General features: G+C 43.1%; 1 protein-coding gene across 2 annotated transcripts in view; it reads left to right on the top strand.

The window, feature by feature from the left end:
• The window catches only part of LOC143933701 (basal cell adhesion molecule-like), a 97,100-nt gene extending 82,688 nt beyond the window's left edge, over positions 1–14,412 (top strand). For both annotated transcript variants that reach the window (XM_077456690.1, XM_077456689.1), the window contains exons 7-8: positions 1,289–1,391; positions 8,207–14,412. In XM_077456690.1, coding sequence (XP_077312816.1) covers positions 1,289–1,379 — 91 coding nt within the window. In that variant the 3' untranslated portion in view covers positions 1,380–1,391; positions 8,207–14,412. The remainder of the gene's footprint in view (positions 1–1,288; positions 1,392–8,206) is intronic.
• Positions 14,413–17,012: the final 2,600 nt, after the last annotated feature.

The following is a 17,012-nucleotide window of genomic DNA, read 5'->3' as shown; positions in this document are numbered from 1 at the left end:
TTCCTTCCAAAGCAGCCGAAATCCTTTTTCTTTTAAAGCAAACCTAACGTGAAATGTCAAATTTTTTTGTTTTCTCCCATTGAAGAAAGCCAAGTACAGTACCCACTCTGGTCCTTGAGTGCTTGTCTGGTGATAGTAGCCATTTAGCCTATAGAATGTACCATGATTTCCTTCTAAAGCACCCTAAAACCTGTATCTTTAAAGCAGGGGTCTCAAACAGGCAGCCCTCTAGCTGTTGCAAAACTACAAGTCCCATGAGGCATTGGAAGGCTGACAGTTACAAACATGACTCCCTCAGGCAGAGGCATGATGGGACTGAGTTTTGCAACAGCTGGAGGACCACCAGTTTGAGACCCCTATTTAAAGCAAATATAATGGGAAATGCCAATTTTTGGGGGTTTTCTCCCATTGAAGAACACCAAGTGCCATACCCATTCTAGTCCTTGAGTGCTTGCCTGGTAATAGTAGGAGATCAACCCATGGAATGCAGCATGACTTTCTTCTAAAGCACCCTTATTAATAACCTTAATCTTTAAAAAAAAAAAAAAAAAAACCTAAAGGGAAATGCCAAGTTTTTTTGTTTTCTTTAAGACTACAGGTGCTCTTTGTTTACAGCCCGTTCACACCTGAACGTTTTGTAGCCCTACGCCTGAAGCTACAAAACGCTGGAGGGGAAAAAATCCATTATTCTCAATGGAGATGGTTCACATCTCCACTCCATGTCGCCTGAAGCTCAAACAAGTTCCGGACCCTTTTCTGTCGCGCGAATTGGGCTGATTTGGGTGTTTTCATTCCCATAGAAACTAATGGAAACGATCGATTCGAGCGTTTAGCGCGACAACGAGCGTTTCTACGGGCGTTTTGACGCTGTATCTGCTCAAGAAAAAATAAGCAGATGAAAATTTTTTTTCCTATTGGCTGAAAAAAAAACGCCGAAGTTAAAAACGCTCGTTGTCGCGCGTTGTAGTGGGACAAAACGCTCGTTGTCGCACGTTGTAGTGGGACAAAACGCTCGTTGTCGCGCGTTGTAGTGTGACAAAACGCTCGTTGTCGCGCGTTGTAGTGTGACACAACACTCGTCGCGCGACAAAACGCCGGTAAAAACGTTCAAGCACGCTACGCTCAGGTGTGAATGCAGCCTTAGGCCTGAATTAACCACCAGTCCCAGAATGTCTTCAGCGAACAGTGGTAGGATCTGCCGAGCTTCTGGTTCCTCCAGGGCTCTGTGTCCGAACTCAGCATGCATTGACGATCACCACCTCTTTTGTTTTTTTAATTCTATTTACAGGATCGATGCAGAGAAGAGGACTCCTATCTACAAGGGCAGCCTGCAGTCTGTGAGCAGCACCGCCTCAGACACCCAGCCGCTGGTCATGTGATCGCCAGAGCGGGTCAGTTTCTTAGCACTAATCGGTTTAATTCTGTTTTTCTGCTTGATATAATATTTATATGGTTCCTTCCTACATTGCACGAGATAAAGCATGTTAAATAATTAAACATTCAATAAATCCGAATATCAAAGACAACATCTATTAATTATATTAAGTAAGCTAAACATAAATAATGGAAAATGTTTATATTAAGCTTTTAGCCTGGTGAGCTCTCTTAGCTACAACAGCGATTCCATGCAGAGTGTCTGTAGGCGATCAGTGCGATCGGTACAAGTGAATCCCGTCTAAATTTAAAGGGTGCTGTTTATGAAGAAGTCTCTGCATCTGATTTCCCAGCTTCCCCCATGTCCTACAGTCCATGTTTGATTTTTAATTTTATACTACTGGTCAGAGTCTGAAGCGCTTCAATGGTTAGGCTATATGGCCAAAGGTTTGCAGAAGCCTGACCATCACACCTATATGAGTTTTTTGGACATCCTATTCCAAAACCATGGCCATTAATATGGAATTGGTCCACTTTTGCAGCTATTGGGTGTCAAACCATCAAATGGAGGAACTGCACAGAGCCCGGACTTCAACCCCTTTGAACACCTGTGAGACAACCAGCCAGTCTTCTCATCCAATGTTGGTACCTGACCTTACTAAGGCTTTTTTAAGGGCTGAATGGGCACAAGACACACTCAGAGAGACGCTCCATAATCTTATGGAAAGCCTTCTTGGAGTGGTGGAGGCTGTTATAGCCACAAAATTTGGGGGACTCCTTAACCACTTCAATACCGGGCATTTTCACCCCCTTCCTTCCAAGCCAGTTTTCGGGCACTGTTGCAGTTTGAATGACAATTGCGCGGTCATGCAACACTCTACCCAAATTTTTATCTGGTTTTTCCCCATAAATAGAGCTTTATTTTGGTGGTATTTGATCATCTCTGTGGTTTTTATTTTTTGCGCTTTAAACTAAAGAGCGACAAGTTTGAAAAAAAAAACTATTTTTTACTTTTTGCTCAGTTTAGGCCGATATGTATTCTTCTACATAGTTTTGGTAAAAAAAATTGCAATAAGCGTATATTGATTGGTTTGCGCAAAAGTTATAGTGTCTACAAAATAGGGGATAGTTTTATGGCATTTTTTTTTTTTTTTTTTTTTTTACTAGTAATGGCGGGGAGCTGCGTTTTTTATGTGACATTGCGGCGGACAGATTGGACACTTTTGACACCATTTTGGGACCATTCACATGTATACAGCGATCGGTGCTATAAAAATGCATTGATTACTGTATAAATGTCACTGGCAGGGAAGGGGTCAACACTAGGGGGCAATCAAGGGGTTAACTGTGTTACCTAGGGAGTGATTCTAACTGTAGGGGGGAGGGGACTGACAAGGGGAGGAGACCAATCACTGTTCCTCTGTACTGGGAACACACAATCAGTCTCCTCTCACCTGACAGGACGTGGATCTGTGTGCTCTGTTAACTGGCAATTGCAGGTGCCCGGCGGACATTGCAGTCGCCGGGCATGCACATCGAGTCTCGAGTGACGCAGCGTGCACCCCCCCCCCCCCAGACGGCCGGAAAGCCCAGGATGTCATATAACACCCACCCAGAATGGGAGATCCCTCCTGCGGGCGTCATGTGATAGTGGGCGGGGTGTGAAGTGGTTAAGGGGAGCTCCAGCCCCCACAAAAAAATTAAAAGTCAGAAGCTACAAATACTGTAGCTGCTGACTTTTAATATTAAGACACTTACCTGTCCAAGAATCCTCCAATGTCGGTACCCCAGCCGATTTTTCAATTGACTCTCTAGTGCTGCCACTGCCATTTCTTGCAAGGGAAACCAGCAGTGAAGCCCTGCAAGTTCACAGCTGGTTCCCTACTGCACATGAGCAAAGCATGCTACACTTTCTGAAAAACCCAGCGGTGGTGGAAAGGAGGAGGGGGGCCAAACTTCCGGGTCACCTTGCCACAACGCGGTCTCCAGGAAGTGGGAAGAGGTACCTGTCAAAAACAGGTACCCGCTCCCCCCTCCCACGAAAGATGCCAAATGTGGCAGCGGAGGGGGGGGGGGGAGAGCAAACAAGCGGAGCTTCCCCTTTTGGGTAGAGCTCCGCTTTATTAATGGGCATGGTTTTTGGAATGGAATGTCCGACCTGACGATCAAATGCTTACAACTCGTAATATCTATTCTGCTGAGCAGTCATCCTCTTGTGTTCAGAATGCAGCAGGGCAGCCCGGAAGCTAGTATTGATCACTGGAGTAGCGATTCCTACTACAGTGATTTTCAGCTTCGAGGGTCATCGGGCAGGTTTGGGTATTCCTAAAACGGTTACATTCAAGGCATGCCGGGAATGATAACTGTCCCGGTTACTCGCATTCTATTCTGAACTGTCAAACCATTAAATGGCTGTTGTCCTAACTGATCACAAGCGTGGCACCACGGCAACTGCAGATCAAACAGTGGCTAAGATAGCAGCTTCTTTGGCTGTACAGGATAGAACGGTTTAGTTACATATTAAATAAGAAGTAAATTTACTTTTGTAAAACAGCTGTGTTAAAGTGTCACTAAACCCACATCATAAAAACCTATCAATAAACCGTGTATTACATGCTATTTATACTCACTCACTGTGAGATTCATTCCCTGTATTCTGGTTGATCCTGTTGTTCTCTCTCTCTCCCTTCTGTCCATGTCCCCAATTCAGCGAGGGATTTTGCAGCTGTGGTGTCAACTCTGCACATGCTCAGTTTTCAGTGAGTTTCTATTCTGAGCATTTCCTCCCTATCACATCTGAGCAGCCCATGTGACTATAGAGTCACACATGTGGGCGTATACCCAGTGGTCAATGACAGCCCACTCTTCCATGCCCACTAACCAGCCAAACACAATGGGGGTGGGATATTACATGTAGAATAATGGAGGCTTCACCTCCCTCCTATTCTAAGACACAGGCTGGAGGGCCGTGACACAGCCTGTGACTGGCAGAAATCCACCCACTCCATGTTATTGGCAAGAAATAATAAGAATTTGATTTCAAATATATATTTGTATAAGAATTTAAAACAGTTTATTGGTTTTATTTATTTTAACTCTGTATTCCAAAGGCTGTTTTTTTTGTTTTGAACATGTGACCATCAGCAGAGGACTAGAAGCTCCTCCTGCTTATGTTTCCCTGCAGACAGGCTGGGAGAGAGCTGGGTCATGTGACAGCTGGATATTGATTAGGAAAAAGGTACTTTTTTTTAATAAAATAATTACAGCGCCATCATCCATATACAGAAAGAGAAGGGGCAGACAGGGTGTGTTTAGTATCATTTTAAAGTGTATGTGAATCTAAAATCTTGTCGCACACACCTGTCATTGCTGCCACAGCAGATTCTTGCTGCTGGAATTCGCAGGGTGTGCTAATCGCCGTGTGAAAATAGCCTGAAAATACATTGAAGGTTTTTTTTTTTTTTAACCAGTTCGTAAATGAACCTTAACCAGTTAAGCCCTGAAACATTTGGCTGACCAAAGACCAGAGCACTTTTTGCAATTCGGCACTGCGTCGCTTTAACTGACAATTGCACGGTCATGCGATGTGGCTTCCAAACAAAATTGACTTTCTTTTTTCCCCCACAAATAGAGCTTTCTTTTGGTTGGTATTTAATCACCTCTGTGGCTTTTATTTTTTGCGCTATAAACAAAAGAAAAACGTCAATTTTGAAAAAAAAATGCATTCTTTGTTTACTTTTTGCTATAATAAATATCCCCCAAAAAATATATAAAAAAACGTTTTTCCCCCTCAGTTTAGGCCGATACGTATTCTTCTACATATTTTTTGTAAAAAAAAAAAAAAAAAAAATTGCAATAAGCGTTTCATTGGTTTGCTCAAAAGATATAGCGTCTACAAAATGGGGGATAGTTTTATGGCATTTTTATTGATATATATATATATATTTTTTTACTAGTAATGGTGGACATCTGCGATTTTTATTGTAACTGCGACATTATCGCGGATACGTCGGACACTTTTGGTGTGATTATGGGACCATTCATATTTTTACAGCGACCGATGCAATTAAAAATGCATTGATTATTGTGTAAATGTGACTGGCAGTGAAGGGGTTAACCACTAGGTGGCAATGTAGGGGTTAAGTGTGTCCTAGGGAGTGATTCTAACTGTGGGGGGGGCGTGTGTGACACATCACTGATCCCCGATCCTGATAACAGAGAGCTGTGATCAGTGTCAGTGTCATTAGGCAGAACGGGGAGATGCTTGTTTACATTAGCATTTCCCCATTCTTCCTCTCCGTGAGACGATCGCGGTTATCCCTGCGGACATCGAGTGTTGGACGAGAAGGCCTGACTTGCAGTCTCCACTCTAATTTATCCCAAAGGTGTTCTATCAGGTTTAGGTCAGGACTCTGTGCAGGCCAGACAAATTCCTCCACCCCAAATTCGCTCATCCATGTCTTTATGGACCTTTCTTTGTGTACTGGTCCAAATCCTTTGGTGGAGGGGGGTTTATGGTGTGGGGGTTGTTTTTCAGGGGTTGGGCTTGGCCCCTTAGTTCCAGTGAAGGGAACTCTTAAGGCGTCAGCATACCAAGACATTTTGGACAATTTCATGCTCCTAACTTTGTGGGAACAGTTTGGGGATGGCCCCTTCCTGTTCCAACACGACTGCACACCAGTGCACAAAGCAAGGTCCATAAAGACATGGATGAGCGAGTTTGAGGTGGAGGAACTTGACTGGTCTCACAGAGTCCTGATCTCAACCCCATAGAACACCTTTGGCATGAATTAGAGTGGAGACTGCAAGCCAGGCCTTCTCGTCCAACATCAGTGCCTGACCTCACAAATGTGCTTCTGGAAGAATGGTCAAACATTCCCATAGACACACTCCTAAACCTTGTGGACGGCCTCCCCAGAAGAGTTGAAGTTGTTATAGCTGCAAAGGGTGGGCCAACTCAATATTGAGCCCTACGGACCAAGGCTGGGATACCATTATCATGTGCGTGTAAAGGCAGGCGTCCCAATACTTTTGGGAATATAGTGTATGTGGCATAGATACAAAGGCTTTTCATCGTTTATTTTAGATATGTAATATTTCCACCAAATGTGGGTCACAACTTGAGATGGTTCCCAAAATGTAGGGGTCTTGCAATGTCTTGTGGGACTTGTAGTTTCAAAACAGCTGGAGGGCCGAGGTTGCCCACCCCCTGCTATTACAATGTGGTATGGCTATACTGTCAGAATAGCCATAATAGAACTATGTATAACAGGGATATGCAATTAGCGGACCTTCAGCTGTTGCAGAACTACAAGTCGCATGAGGCATAGCAAGACACTGACAGCTACAGGCATGACACCCAGAGGCATGATGGGACTTGTAGTTTTGAAACAGCTGGAGGACCGCTAAATGCATATCCCTGATGTATAACATCATGAAACACATCCTTCAATGACCACCGGGGGGAAACGGGGAGAGCCGGTGTATCGTCACATATGGCGACCCATCACATTTGGCTACCCTCTGGAGTGCACATGCGCGCCGCCGCCATATGCGTTCCAACACTTTTACGACAAAACAGCACACTAAAACCGTCAGATAGTGTGACGGAGCTGACGTTGAACTGCGCTTGCGCAGTTATTATGTGGCTCCACCCCTAAGTCCAGGTTCAAGCCCCACCATCCAAGCCAACATAGAGTCAGATTATAATTATGCCAAGCAAAGCGAGGCCGTGCACAAATTGTGGCGAGCCCACGAGGGGCCCTGTTGCAAAGTGGTGTCTAATTATACAAAAGAAGCTTGTCTTGTAACGTCACTTCCGTGACATTATCTGCTGGTTTCACTGCTCTGTATTGTCGTAAAAACTTTTGGAACGTATATCGGCAAGTTGCACATTCGCGGTGCAAAATTTCTCAGCGGATTGTCACTTCTGTAGGCCAAAGGTGATGGGTCGCCATATTTGACGAAACACCAGTGTTGTGTCGAGAAGTGCCTGAGACGAATGGCGCATGCTCCACGCAAGCACCGTACGGAACGGCACAACAGCTGATTTTTATGATCTTCTTCGAAGAATAGCATAGAAAAATTTGTTTTGCAGCACTGCCCATCTTTAAAAAATTCTGCCCCCAACTGCCCATCATTTATACATTTCGGCCACAATATGCAGAAATCCGCCCCTCACCGACAAACTCACCACGGGCGTGCGGGGCACAATCTGACAGAAAAATGTATTCTCGCCGTCACAACAGCTGATCGTAAAATCAGCTGTTGTGCTGTTCCGTATGGAGCATGCGCAGTACAACCTGGGCACTTCTCGACGGAACACCGGCAAAGAACCTATGGGCCCCTGGGATCACAAGAAAAAAAAGCCACAAAACAGACCGCGACTTTGTATAATATAGGAATATTGTGCGAGCGGGTCACATAGTAGGTACATATACAGAAGCTGTAAAAATCAGCAGAGAGATGGAGAGCCTCCAATGATCTTTTCTGTATACAAAGTCAATGTGAGGTGCTGTATGCCCATCATGGATGGTCAGAGGAAGTCCACATGGGTCTGTCATATCTACCTACACGTTAATTGTGCTGTTTATTTTTTTCTTTCTTTTTTAGTCATGTAGAAATTTGCACAGGGCTGCCCTCTATACATTGGTCAGCTTGTAATAAAGATGTCAAAGAATTGCAGAAAGAATGTCCAGCCTTTGGAAATCCAGACTTGATGTAGGAAGGAAGCCGTATTCTCGCTGATCTTAGCACTGGCTTTGCCATACGTCTGTGATCTTTCTCCAGCCGGCCTGTGATCTGATCTGTCACTCTTTTGTCTCCTATTCAGGCTCGCGTGCTGCACACAACCAAACCGTCCTCCGCCAAATATCACATCCTGCTTTCTGAATCTGATGACGGGAATTCAAAGAACGTTACGCTCCAAAGATCAGAGACAAATATTGCTTAGCGCTTTGATTAAGAGGTTATTAATTGGTTTTGGGGTGAACATAAACTTAATTTTTTATCATTTTAATTGTTAAGAATTTTTTTTCTTTCTTTAAAGTGTACCTGTCGCTATTTTATAGATGATGGAACTGTTTTTTTTGTTAGCTGAGCCAGCAGTGAACCCTCCGCATCATTGCAGTTTGAGCTACTTGGAACCTCATGTTGTTGTCACTTTGGCAGCAGCCTGATGCATTAAAACGTTTGGGGTCCCGGCTACCTACATTTTAGAGGATATGGCTGTACACTGGAATGTTCTTGTCCTATCAGAGGAGACACAATGCTGGATAAGAGAACAGAATAATAAAGGGATGCTTTTTTAATGTTTTTTTTTTTTCTTTTTCTTAAAATTTTTACATTTGCTCATAGCCGTTTCCACACACTATGAGATAAGTACAATTAGTGGTGTTTTTGTTGATTTAGGACAGGAATGTCAAACCTAAATTAATGGGCTGCATTGACTGGAATTAATTGAATGGGCAAAATTACAGCTACTGAAAGCTGGACTTACATAATTCCAGAAAAGGATTACAGTACTCCAATAATTAACCTTCTAATACCATCTGAAACCAACAACATTTCATTCAAGACAAAGGGACCTTAAATTGAAAATGTGGCCAGTCTACAAACTTTAAAATATTTCCATATTCCTATCAAGCTGTAATTAAAGTGATTGTAAAGCCTCCTTTTTTTTTTTATTAAAAAAAAATAAAAATAACAAACATATTATACTTACCTGCTCTGTGCAGTTGGTTTTGCACAGAGCAGCCCCCAATCCTCCTCTTCTCGGGTCCTTCTTCTGCTCTCCTGGACCCTCCCTCCTGTCGAGTGCCCCCACAGCTTGCTATGGGGGCACCCGAGCCGAGGCACAGCTCCGCATGTCCATTCAGACACGGAGCCCTGACCCGGTCCCACCCCCTCTCTTTTTTGATGGGCTCACTCACTTTGATCAACAGCTGCGGGAGCCAATGCTGTGTTACAGCCAATCAGGAGGAGAGTCCTGGATGTCTAAGATACTTGTGGACATCAGGTATTCATCAGGGGCTCAGGTGTTTATGGGGTGCTGGGGAGGCTGCTGCACACAGAAGGTTTTTTATCTTAATGCATAGAAAGATAAAAAATCTTCTGCCTTTACAACTCCTTTAAAAGCAAAAGGTAAACCATCAGTGTTTTTTACTGCAAAAGTTGCACAACAATAGTAAATTATTTGGTAAAAATACCCCAGCATGTGTAGTTTGAAATGTTCAGTGCTTCTGGCCCTCCCAGTGCTGCTTCCCTGAACGTCTGGTTTAAACTGGAAAGAGTTAACAGTGGGACAGTGCAGTCTGAAGCCAGTCTGATTGAAGAAGGGAGGAGGAGGGGAGTGCCTTGCCATCTTAGACAATATGTTTCTATTGATGCGCACAGTGCAGGGAAGCACAGCTCTAGCCCCTACGTGGATAGAGTGGCTCCATAGAATACTGCAAGAGAAAGGAGCCATCCTGAGACAGGTAACCTGGGCCAGTGTTCATGGAACCAGCTTAAAAAGAAACAAAGGTCAGGATCAAAGGATAAAGAAGCTGCAAGTGCATAAAAACTGGGGGTTTAATATCACTTTACTCCCCTAGAATGAAATCAAGATTAAACAGAGCTTAAAAAGGAGCTAAACTCCGAAAGCCGTGCCCAAAAACGTGAAGCAGAGGGCAGAAGACTAGTTTTGCCTATGGTCTGCCAAAAAGTGAAGTAGAAGGCAAAAGACTAGTGGCCAGTTTTGCCTATGGTCTGCCAGCAGCTTACTGATTTACTGCGTCTTGGTCCATATAGTGTGTCTGTATAGAGGTAGGTCTTTACATTCCCTAGTCAAAGCCTCCAGCAAGAATAGTGGAGTAGTGACACCGCCAAATCATACTCCAAATCCCTCGAGACTAGCAGTCAGGGGCAACAGTGCCTTAGATCTCACAATGCAGATATACAGCTACAGCAGGCTTAGGAGTGCCTATGCACCTTTATCTATTCAGGGTACTGCTTAAACACAATTCAGTGTTATTGAAAACAATATTTTTTTCTTGTTTTACCCCTACAGTCCTCCTTTCCAGCATTTTGGTCTCCCATGTAGTGACATGTCTATTTTAAGGCAGGTGTAATAGCTTGAAAATTGCTGTTTTCACAATGCCAACTTCAAAGGCCAGGGATGAAAGCGGTAGCCTGGGTAGCAAAGATTTAAGAGCGTTTTCTGTTGTGCTGTTGAGATTTGCATTATTAAATAGCTGTGTGCACGCTCTTCCCGAGCCGCTATCATCCAGTCCTGTCTGTGACATAAGGAATAGCAGCCTTTGTCTCACTAATATGTCAGCGTAAAAAAAGCACACTGGAACAGCTTGGCCCGTTTCTTTTAACAGCAGATGATAAATATGGAGTGTTTGGCAGACATAGAAAGCGTTGTGATCTATTAATACCACTTGCCATGTTACAGGCAACGGGCCTTAAAGGGCAGAACTGTTTTGTTAAATGGGGATTCCGGCTTCAAATAACGTTAATCTGTATTGTAGATGTTCTCATGAAGTGCATCAGACGAGCATTAATTGGATTGTATTTACTGCATTATTTATAGTGTGTCTCATCTTATATTTCTTAGGGGTTTGAGATAGGAAGTCTCCCGCTACATTTCTTGGCTCCACTCTTGACCACTTAGGAAGCTTTGCCCCTCCTACTTTAAAAATGGTGTTCCTGATATCAATGTAGACACCTGGGGTGTACCTAGATCCTGGAGGGATCTGTGCTGCTTCAGTTTGAACATATGTGGTTGTATGCAGTCACCTCAGTATTCAGTGGATGTCCCTTGAATGTGGCATACGGCAGAGAGAGTCTCCTTTGATGGCCCTCGGATTGGTGACAAACATTGTACTGTGATGTTCTGTTCTTTTACGGTGGTTCTCTGTGGGCACTTTTATTTTAAGAAGACATACTCATTTTGATATGGATTGCATAAAGCCCCCGTTTAGCAGGAGAACTCCTATATGGTTCTGGGTAGAGTCCAATAATGGTGACCATCTTTTGGATTAGTTTTTTTAGCGTACCAGTTGCAGTTTGGTCCTGTTATGTGTCGCCACATCTGCCCATGGGGGGAAGTTTCTGGAGCCCTCTAGTTATTCCCTAATCTGGGCCTTCTTGGACGTGTTGTTGTTTCAAGGTTGCCTCCTTGATATCAAGACAAATCCCTCTTTTGTCTTATTACCAGTTAAAGCCCAAGAAGGAATGTGAGAGCGAGTTTTGGAGTTTCTGAATGCGTACATACCGCAAAAAAAAGTTTCCTTTTCCAGGTGCAATAGATACCAGTGATGAGAATATCTGTCTTGCCCTGAGTTGCCAGCTTCTGTAATGGACACCTGTTTAGGAATTGATGCTTTGCAAATAGTTCTTAAAAAGGCTTGATTGTGTTTTTTAGTTGTCCTGGCATAGGACATACGCTAGCTGTCTGCTGCAGTAGAACTCTATAACCAGAGTCTGGAAGAGCTGAGCCTAAGCCACTAACAAGTATCGGTACTAATACATTTGTACCATAACACGTTGAAGGCATATGAAGTCAGAAAAACCTTGTGCTTGACCCATCCTAACAAGTGTCACCAGCTTTGCCAATAGTAATTATTATATTTTACTACCCTTAAAGTGGACCTTAAGTATCAAAAAAAAATATTTTTTGAATCCTTTGATCTTTGAAGAAGACCTCAAACTGCCATCTGCCATAAAACAGTGCTTTAGGCTCTCACAAAAGCCGGCTGCGTGGCCAGATGCCTAGGCGTTGCTTATGTGATCTTTGGCTTACCTTCAGGCAAAAACTGCTAGTCAATGCCGTTGCCCAACTATGATTTTAGCCTTCAGCAGAGATAACATAACATTACCAAAGCTTGGGGTTCACCTTGCCAACCACTCTGAGGGACCACAGCAGCATTTGCAGCCAAATGGGTAAATTGGTAGTTCTGTGAATTTCATGGAGTTAAAGGTTTTGGGCGACCAGAAAAAACAATTTTTCTTTAAGGCACAAGGGATACTTCAAAATACTGTGCAGGTATAAGGGAACAAGACAGGTAACACTAACTATACAGTCAGTTATTACCTTTCCCAACCTTCCAACTGCAGCCCTCAAGAACCCAAAACATGTTATATTTGCAGGCTTTGCTTCAGTGGGCATATAAATCAAACAAGTGACATCTTGGTGCACTAGTAACAAAGAAAACATGACCTGTGAAGTTTTCTCAAGGACTTGGAGTTGTAAAACAATGCCTTAAAGGAACTCTATTACTATCCAATAACATTGAAATGAAAGCTCCCTGTAAAAGATATCTTCTAATTCTTACCTCTTGGTCCTAGATTTAATCATGGGCTGTGGCCTTCAGCAGAATCTTCAACATATGGCACTTCTGGGTGTGCCAGGTTCTTGTCTACCCCACCATGTGCCATGGTCCCATCTGCTGGCCCCTACCTGACTACAGGATACAGTAGTGGCTTGGGGAGGCGTAGATGAAGTCAAAGAACTAAGGGGGTGAATAGGCATCCAACATGCCTTGACGTGTTGGTTGCTAAAGACTCTTTGGCAGTCGTAGCCCTAGACCAGTGATGGCGAACCTTGGCACCCCAGATGTTTTGGAACTACATTTCCCATGATTCTCATGCACTCTGCAGTGTATTTGAGCATCATGGGAAATGTAGTTCCAAAACATCTGGGGTGCCAAGGTTCGCCATCACTGCCCTAGACTAATGGTCTCCAAACTGCGGCTCTTTGCTTGCCTTTATGCTGAACCTGGGGCACTATGTCTCCCACTGATAGGAGATGCTATTCTGCCATCTGACACCAACAATGGGGCACCATTTCCCCCACTGATGCCAATAGCATGACACCAACAACGGGGCATTATTCCTCCCCATAATACCAAATGTGTTGATGTTTACTCCCACTGATGTAAGGAAAGTTTCCACTCCTGTTGGTCACAGTATGGCCCTCTCTGCTCCAGAAGATAGTGGAGATTAGGCTTGACACCCACCACAGAGATAGATTATAAGAATTGCCATTGGCAGGTAGCTTCTTTTTCGTTTTTTTTTTTCTAAATTGTAACAGAATTGTTTCAAAGGAGATACGTGGAAGCTGCTGTTTCTCCCCCGGTCTTGCATGCTGGATGGTTGTGATGTCACCTTAAGTGAAGCTCGGGTAAGTTCAGGTTCACTGCTCCCGTACTAGTACAGTCTGGGAGTTAGTGTGGCTGCTTTGATCACAACCTGTTTTACTTTACGAGAGGGTTTACTTTATTCATTTGACGGATATTGAAATAATGCAGTCCGTTTAATGAGCTTAAGCAAACCCCACAAGGATTTATTCCGGCCATTCTCAACCAGGGTCCCTCCAGAGATTGCTGGGGGGTTCCTTGAGCTGTGGCTGATTGATCTCTCAGTAGATGGTTCCTGCATAGTTCCAGGGCAGCATTAGCAACATGACACCATTTTTTTTTTGGTATTTGTATGGTTGACATTTTTCTCACCGACCACCAATGTAAGATTCATTTTTCCCACTGACCAACAATGAAAGGGACATTTTTTTTTCCAGTAACCCCCCGATGAATAGGGGTTCCTCGAGACCTGACACACATTTCAAGGGTTCTTCTAGGGTAAAAAAAAGTTTAGAAATGCTGATTGTAACCTGTCAATTCAACAGCACCCCAGGAAGACAAAATACAAGAGGTCCCCCAACGCCGCTGGTTCTGGTAAAAAAAAACATTTTAAACCGTCCTGTTGGCAGGCTACTTTGCTTTAAGTGTATTGGCTTTATGTACGAGATTCATTTTATTTTACACAAAATCATATAAAGAAAAAGCATTGAGTTCAGGTTATGTAATGTTGTTTTATCTGTTTGATCATATGCTACCATTGAAATTTTGACTGTATGTTTTCTCGCTTTTTAAGTCACGTTGCTTTGTTTGGCAATGCCAACAGAAGCTTAATGAAAAAACAGAATGTACTGATTGCCTCTTATCCATATTGATTTGTGTGAAATGTTGTTTTCTTAATAAATGTGAAAATGGACATTTAAGCCTGCTTATTATAAGACATATACATGACCTGTAGAACAAGGCTAAAGCCTCATACACACGATCTGATTGTTGGCTAAGGGGCCTGTTCCAGGAACTTGTCTTGCATACTAGCTGCACAAAATTGTCATTCAACAAACACGAACATAGTGACGTACTACGAGGAATTTCAGCTCTTGAACGCCACCCTTTGGGCTCCTTCTGCTAATTTCGTGTTTGGTGAGCATTGATTCCGATCATTTGTGATTGTACTATCAACTTTTGTGTGACAGACTTGTGTACTGATTATACGAAAATCATACAACAGAGTTGTCCGCTGAAAATTTTCTAGCCTGCCATCCAACATTTGTTGGCCGAAAGTTGGACAACAGTTGTCAGAAGGAGCGTACTAACGGTCAGGTTTTAGGACAACCGTCTGTCAACAGATAATCCAATGACAACAATCTGATCGCTTTAGTCCGATGACAGTTGGTCATAATTCCAGTGTGCATGACATCCATTGACATGGTGCAAATAGGTCTTCAAGAGCTGCAGGACCAAAGGTTTGCGACATATTGGATATAAACCACTAAAATTTTGTTTGCTACTGTGTGCCAAAAACAATTTCCATGTTTTCTTTTCTTCTTCTTAAGAAAACTGTTTTTTTTTTAAATCTTTTGTCAACTTGATGCTGCCGTTCTCCTTCAGTTTTTCTCAGCCACTTCCTGTACTCCTCCCACATCATTGCTCTGGGCCAGCTTCCTAATGGCAGCAACCGTGGACCCTACATGTGGCTGCTTGTAGTCTCCATTGGTAGCCTGTGTGACAGTTTACAATGGAGGAGTCTAACTGGAAAATAACAGTCACCCTATAACAGGGAGCACCTGAACAAGGACCTTCATTGTAGAATCACCAGGTCATATTTGAAAGAATCCTTAAAATTCTGGTTTACATATAATAAAAGCCAGAATCACACCTTTGCTTTTTAGTAATGCACATGTTGGTACACGAAGGTGCCATTTGAATAGCACCTTGACACACCATACAATTTTCTTTAGATTTACCTTCAACTCTGTAGTGCAAGCCTGCGTGCTGCCTGCATACAAATTGAAAGTGTTTAGGTTTGACCTCATGTTATACAAAAAAAATTGTATAATGTACAGCCAGCCTAAGGGGGAGATTTACAAAAACTGGTGCAGCTGTGCATAGTAACCAATCAGCTTTTAGGTTTAACCACATGCCGACCGGCGCACACCAATATACGTCGGCAGAATGGCAGGGACAGGCAAATGGGTGTACAGGTACGTCCCTTTAAATTTGCTGCCATACCATCACGTGCACGCGCCGATTGAGACCTCCGTGAGTCCGATCACGGGTCCCGTGGACTCGATCGCCGCAGGGATACCCGCAATTGTTTCACGGGGAGGAAGAACAGGGAGATGCTAATGTAAACAAGCATCTCCCCGTTCTGTCTAATGACAGTGTCACTGATCTCTGCTCTCTGTGATCGGGAGCAGAAATCAGTGACGTGACATACACAGCCACGCCCCCCACAGTTCGAAACGCGCCCCAGGACTCACTTAACCCCTACACTGCCAACAAGTGGTTAACCCCTTCACTGCCAGTGTCATTTACACAGGAATCGGTGCATTTGTATAGCACTGATTGCTGTATAAATGACAATGGTCCCAAAAATGTGTCAAAAATGTCTGCTGCTTGCCGCCATTACTAGTAAAAAAAAAAATTATGAAAATGCCATAAAACTATCCCCTATTTTGTAAACGCTATAACTTTTGCGCAAACCAATCACTTATTGCGATTTTTTTTTTGTTTTTTTTACCAAAAATATGTAGAAGAATACGTATCGGCCTAAACTGAGAAAAAAATAGCTTTTTTTATATATTTTTGGGGGGTATGTATTATAGCAAAATGTAAAATATTTTGTAAATAATTTTTTTTGTTTATAGCGCAAAAAATAAAAACCGCAGAGGTGATCAAATACCACCAAAAGAAAGCTCTATTTGTGGGGAAAAAAGGACGTCAATTTTGTTTGGGAGCCACGTTGCATGACTGCGCAATTGTCAGTTAAACGACGTAGTGCCAAATCGCAAAAAGAGCTCTGGTCTTTGGCCTGCAAAATGGTCCGGGGCTTAAGGCTGGATTCACACCTGTGCATTTTTAGTGCTTTTTGCATTTTGCAGATTTCAACTCCAGAACGTGTTCCATAGGAAACCAAGTTAAATGGACTGTAGTGTAAATCTGCAAAATGCAAAAAGCACTAAAAATGCATAGGTGTGAATCAGACCTTAGTGGATAATTGTCAAAAGGTTCAATGAACAAGCTGTAGTTAGAAGCTGATTGGTTACTATGCACAGCTGCACCAAATTCTGTGCGCACCAGTTTTAATGCATTCCTCCTAAAGCTGGATACACACTATACAACTTTTGTTGTTTGACTTCAACTATGTAGTGAAAGGGCCTGCCTGATTGCATACAAATTGAAAGAGTTTAGGTTTGAACCACATATTATATGGTTTTGGTAAATTTAAAGGGAAAAAAAAATCTAAAGAAAATTGTAAAATGTGTATCACACCTATGGCATTTTTAGTGTTTTTTG

Source organism: Lithobates pipiens, unplaced genomic scaffold (assembly GCF_037356315.1).
Source record: "Lithobates pipiens isolate NorthernLeopardFrog02 unplaced genomic scaffold, aLitPip1_a1.2 Scaffold_27, whole genome shotgun sequence".
NCBI lineage: Eukaryota > Metazoa > Chordata > Amphibia > Anura > Ranidae > Lithobates > Lithobates pipiens.
The sequence above is the reverse complement of the archived record's forward strand: the minus strand, read 5'-3'. Positions and strand labels throughout refer to the sequence as shown.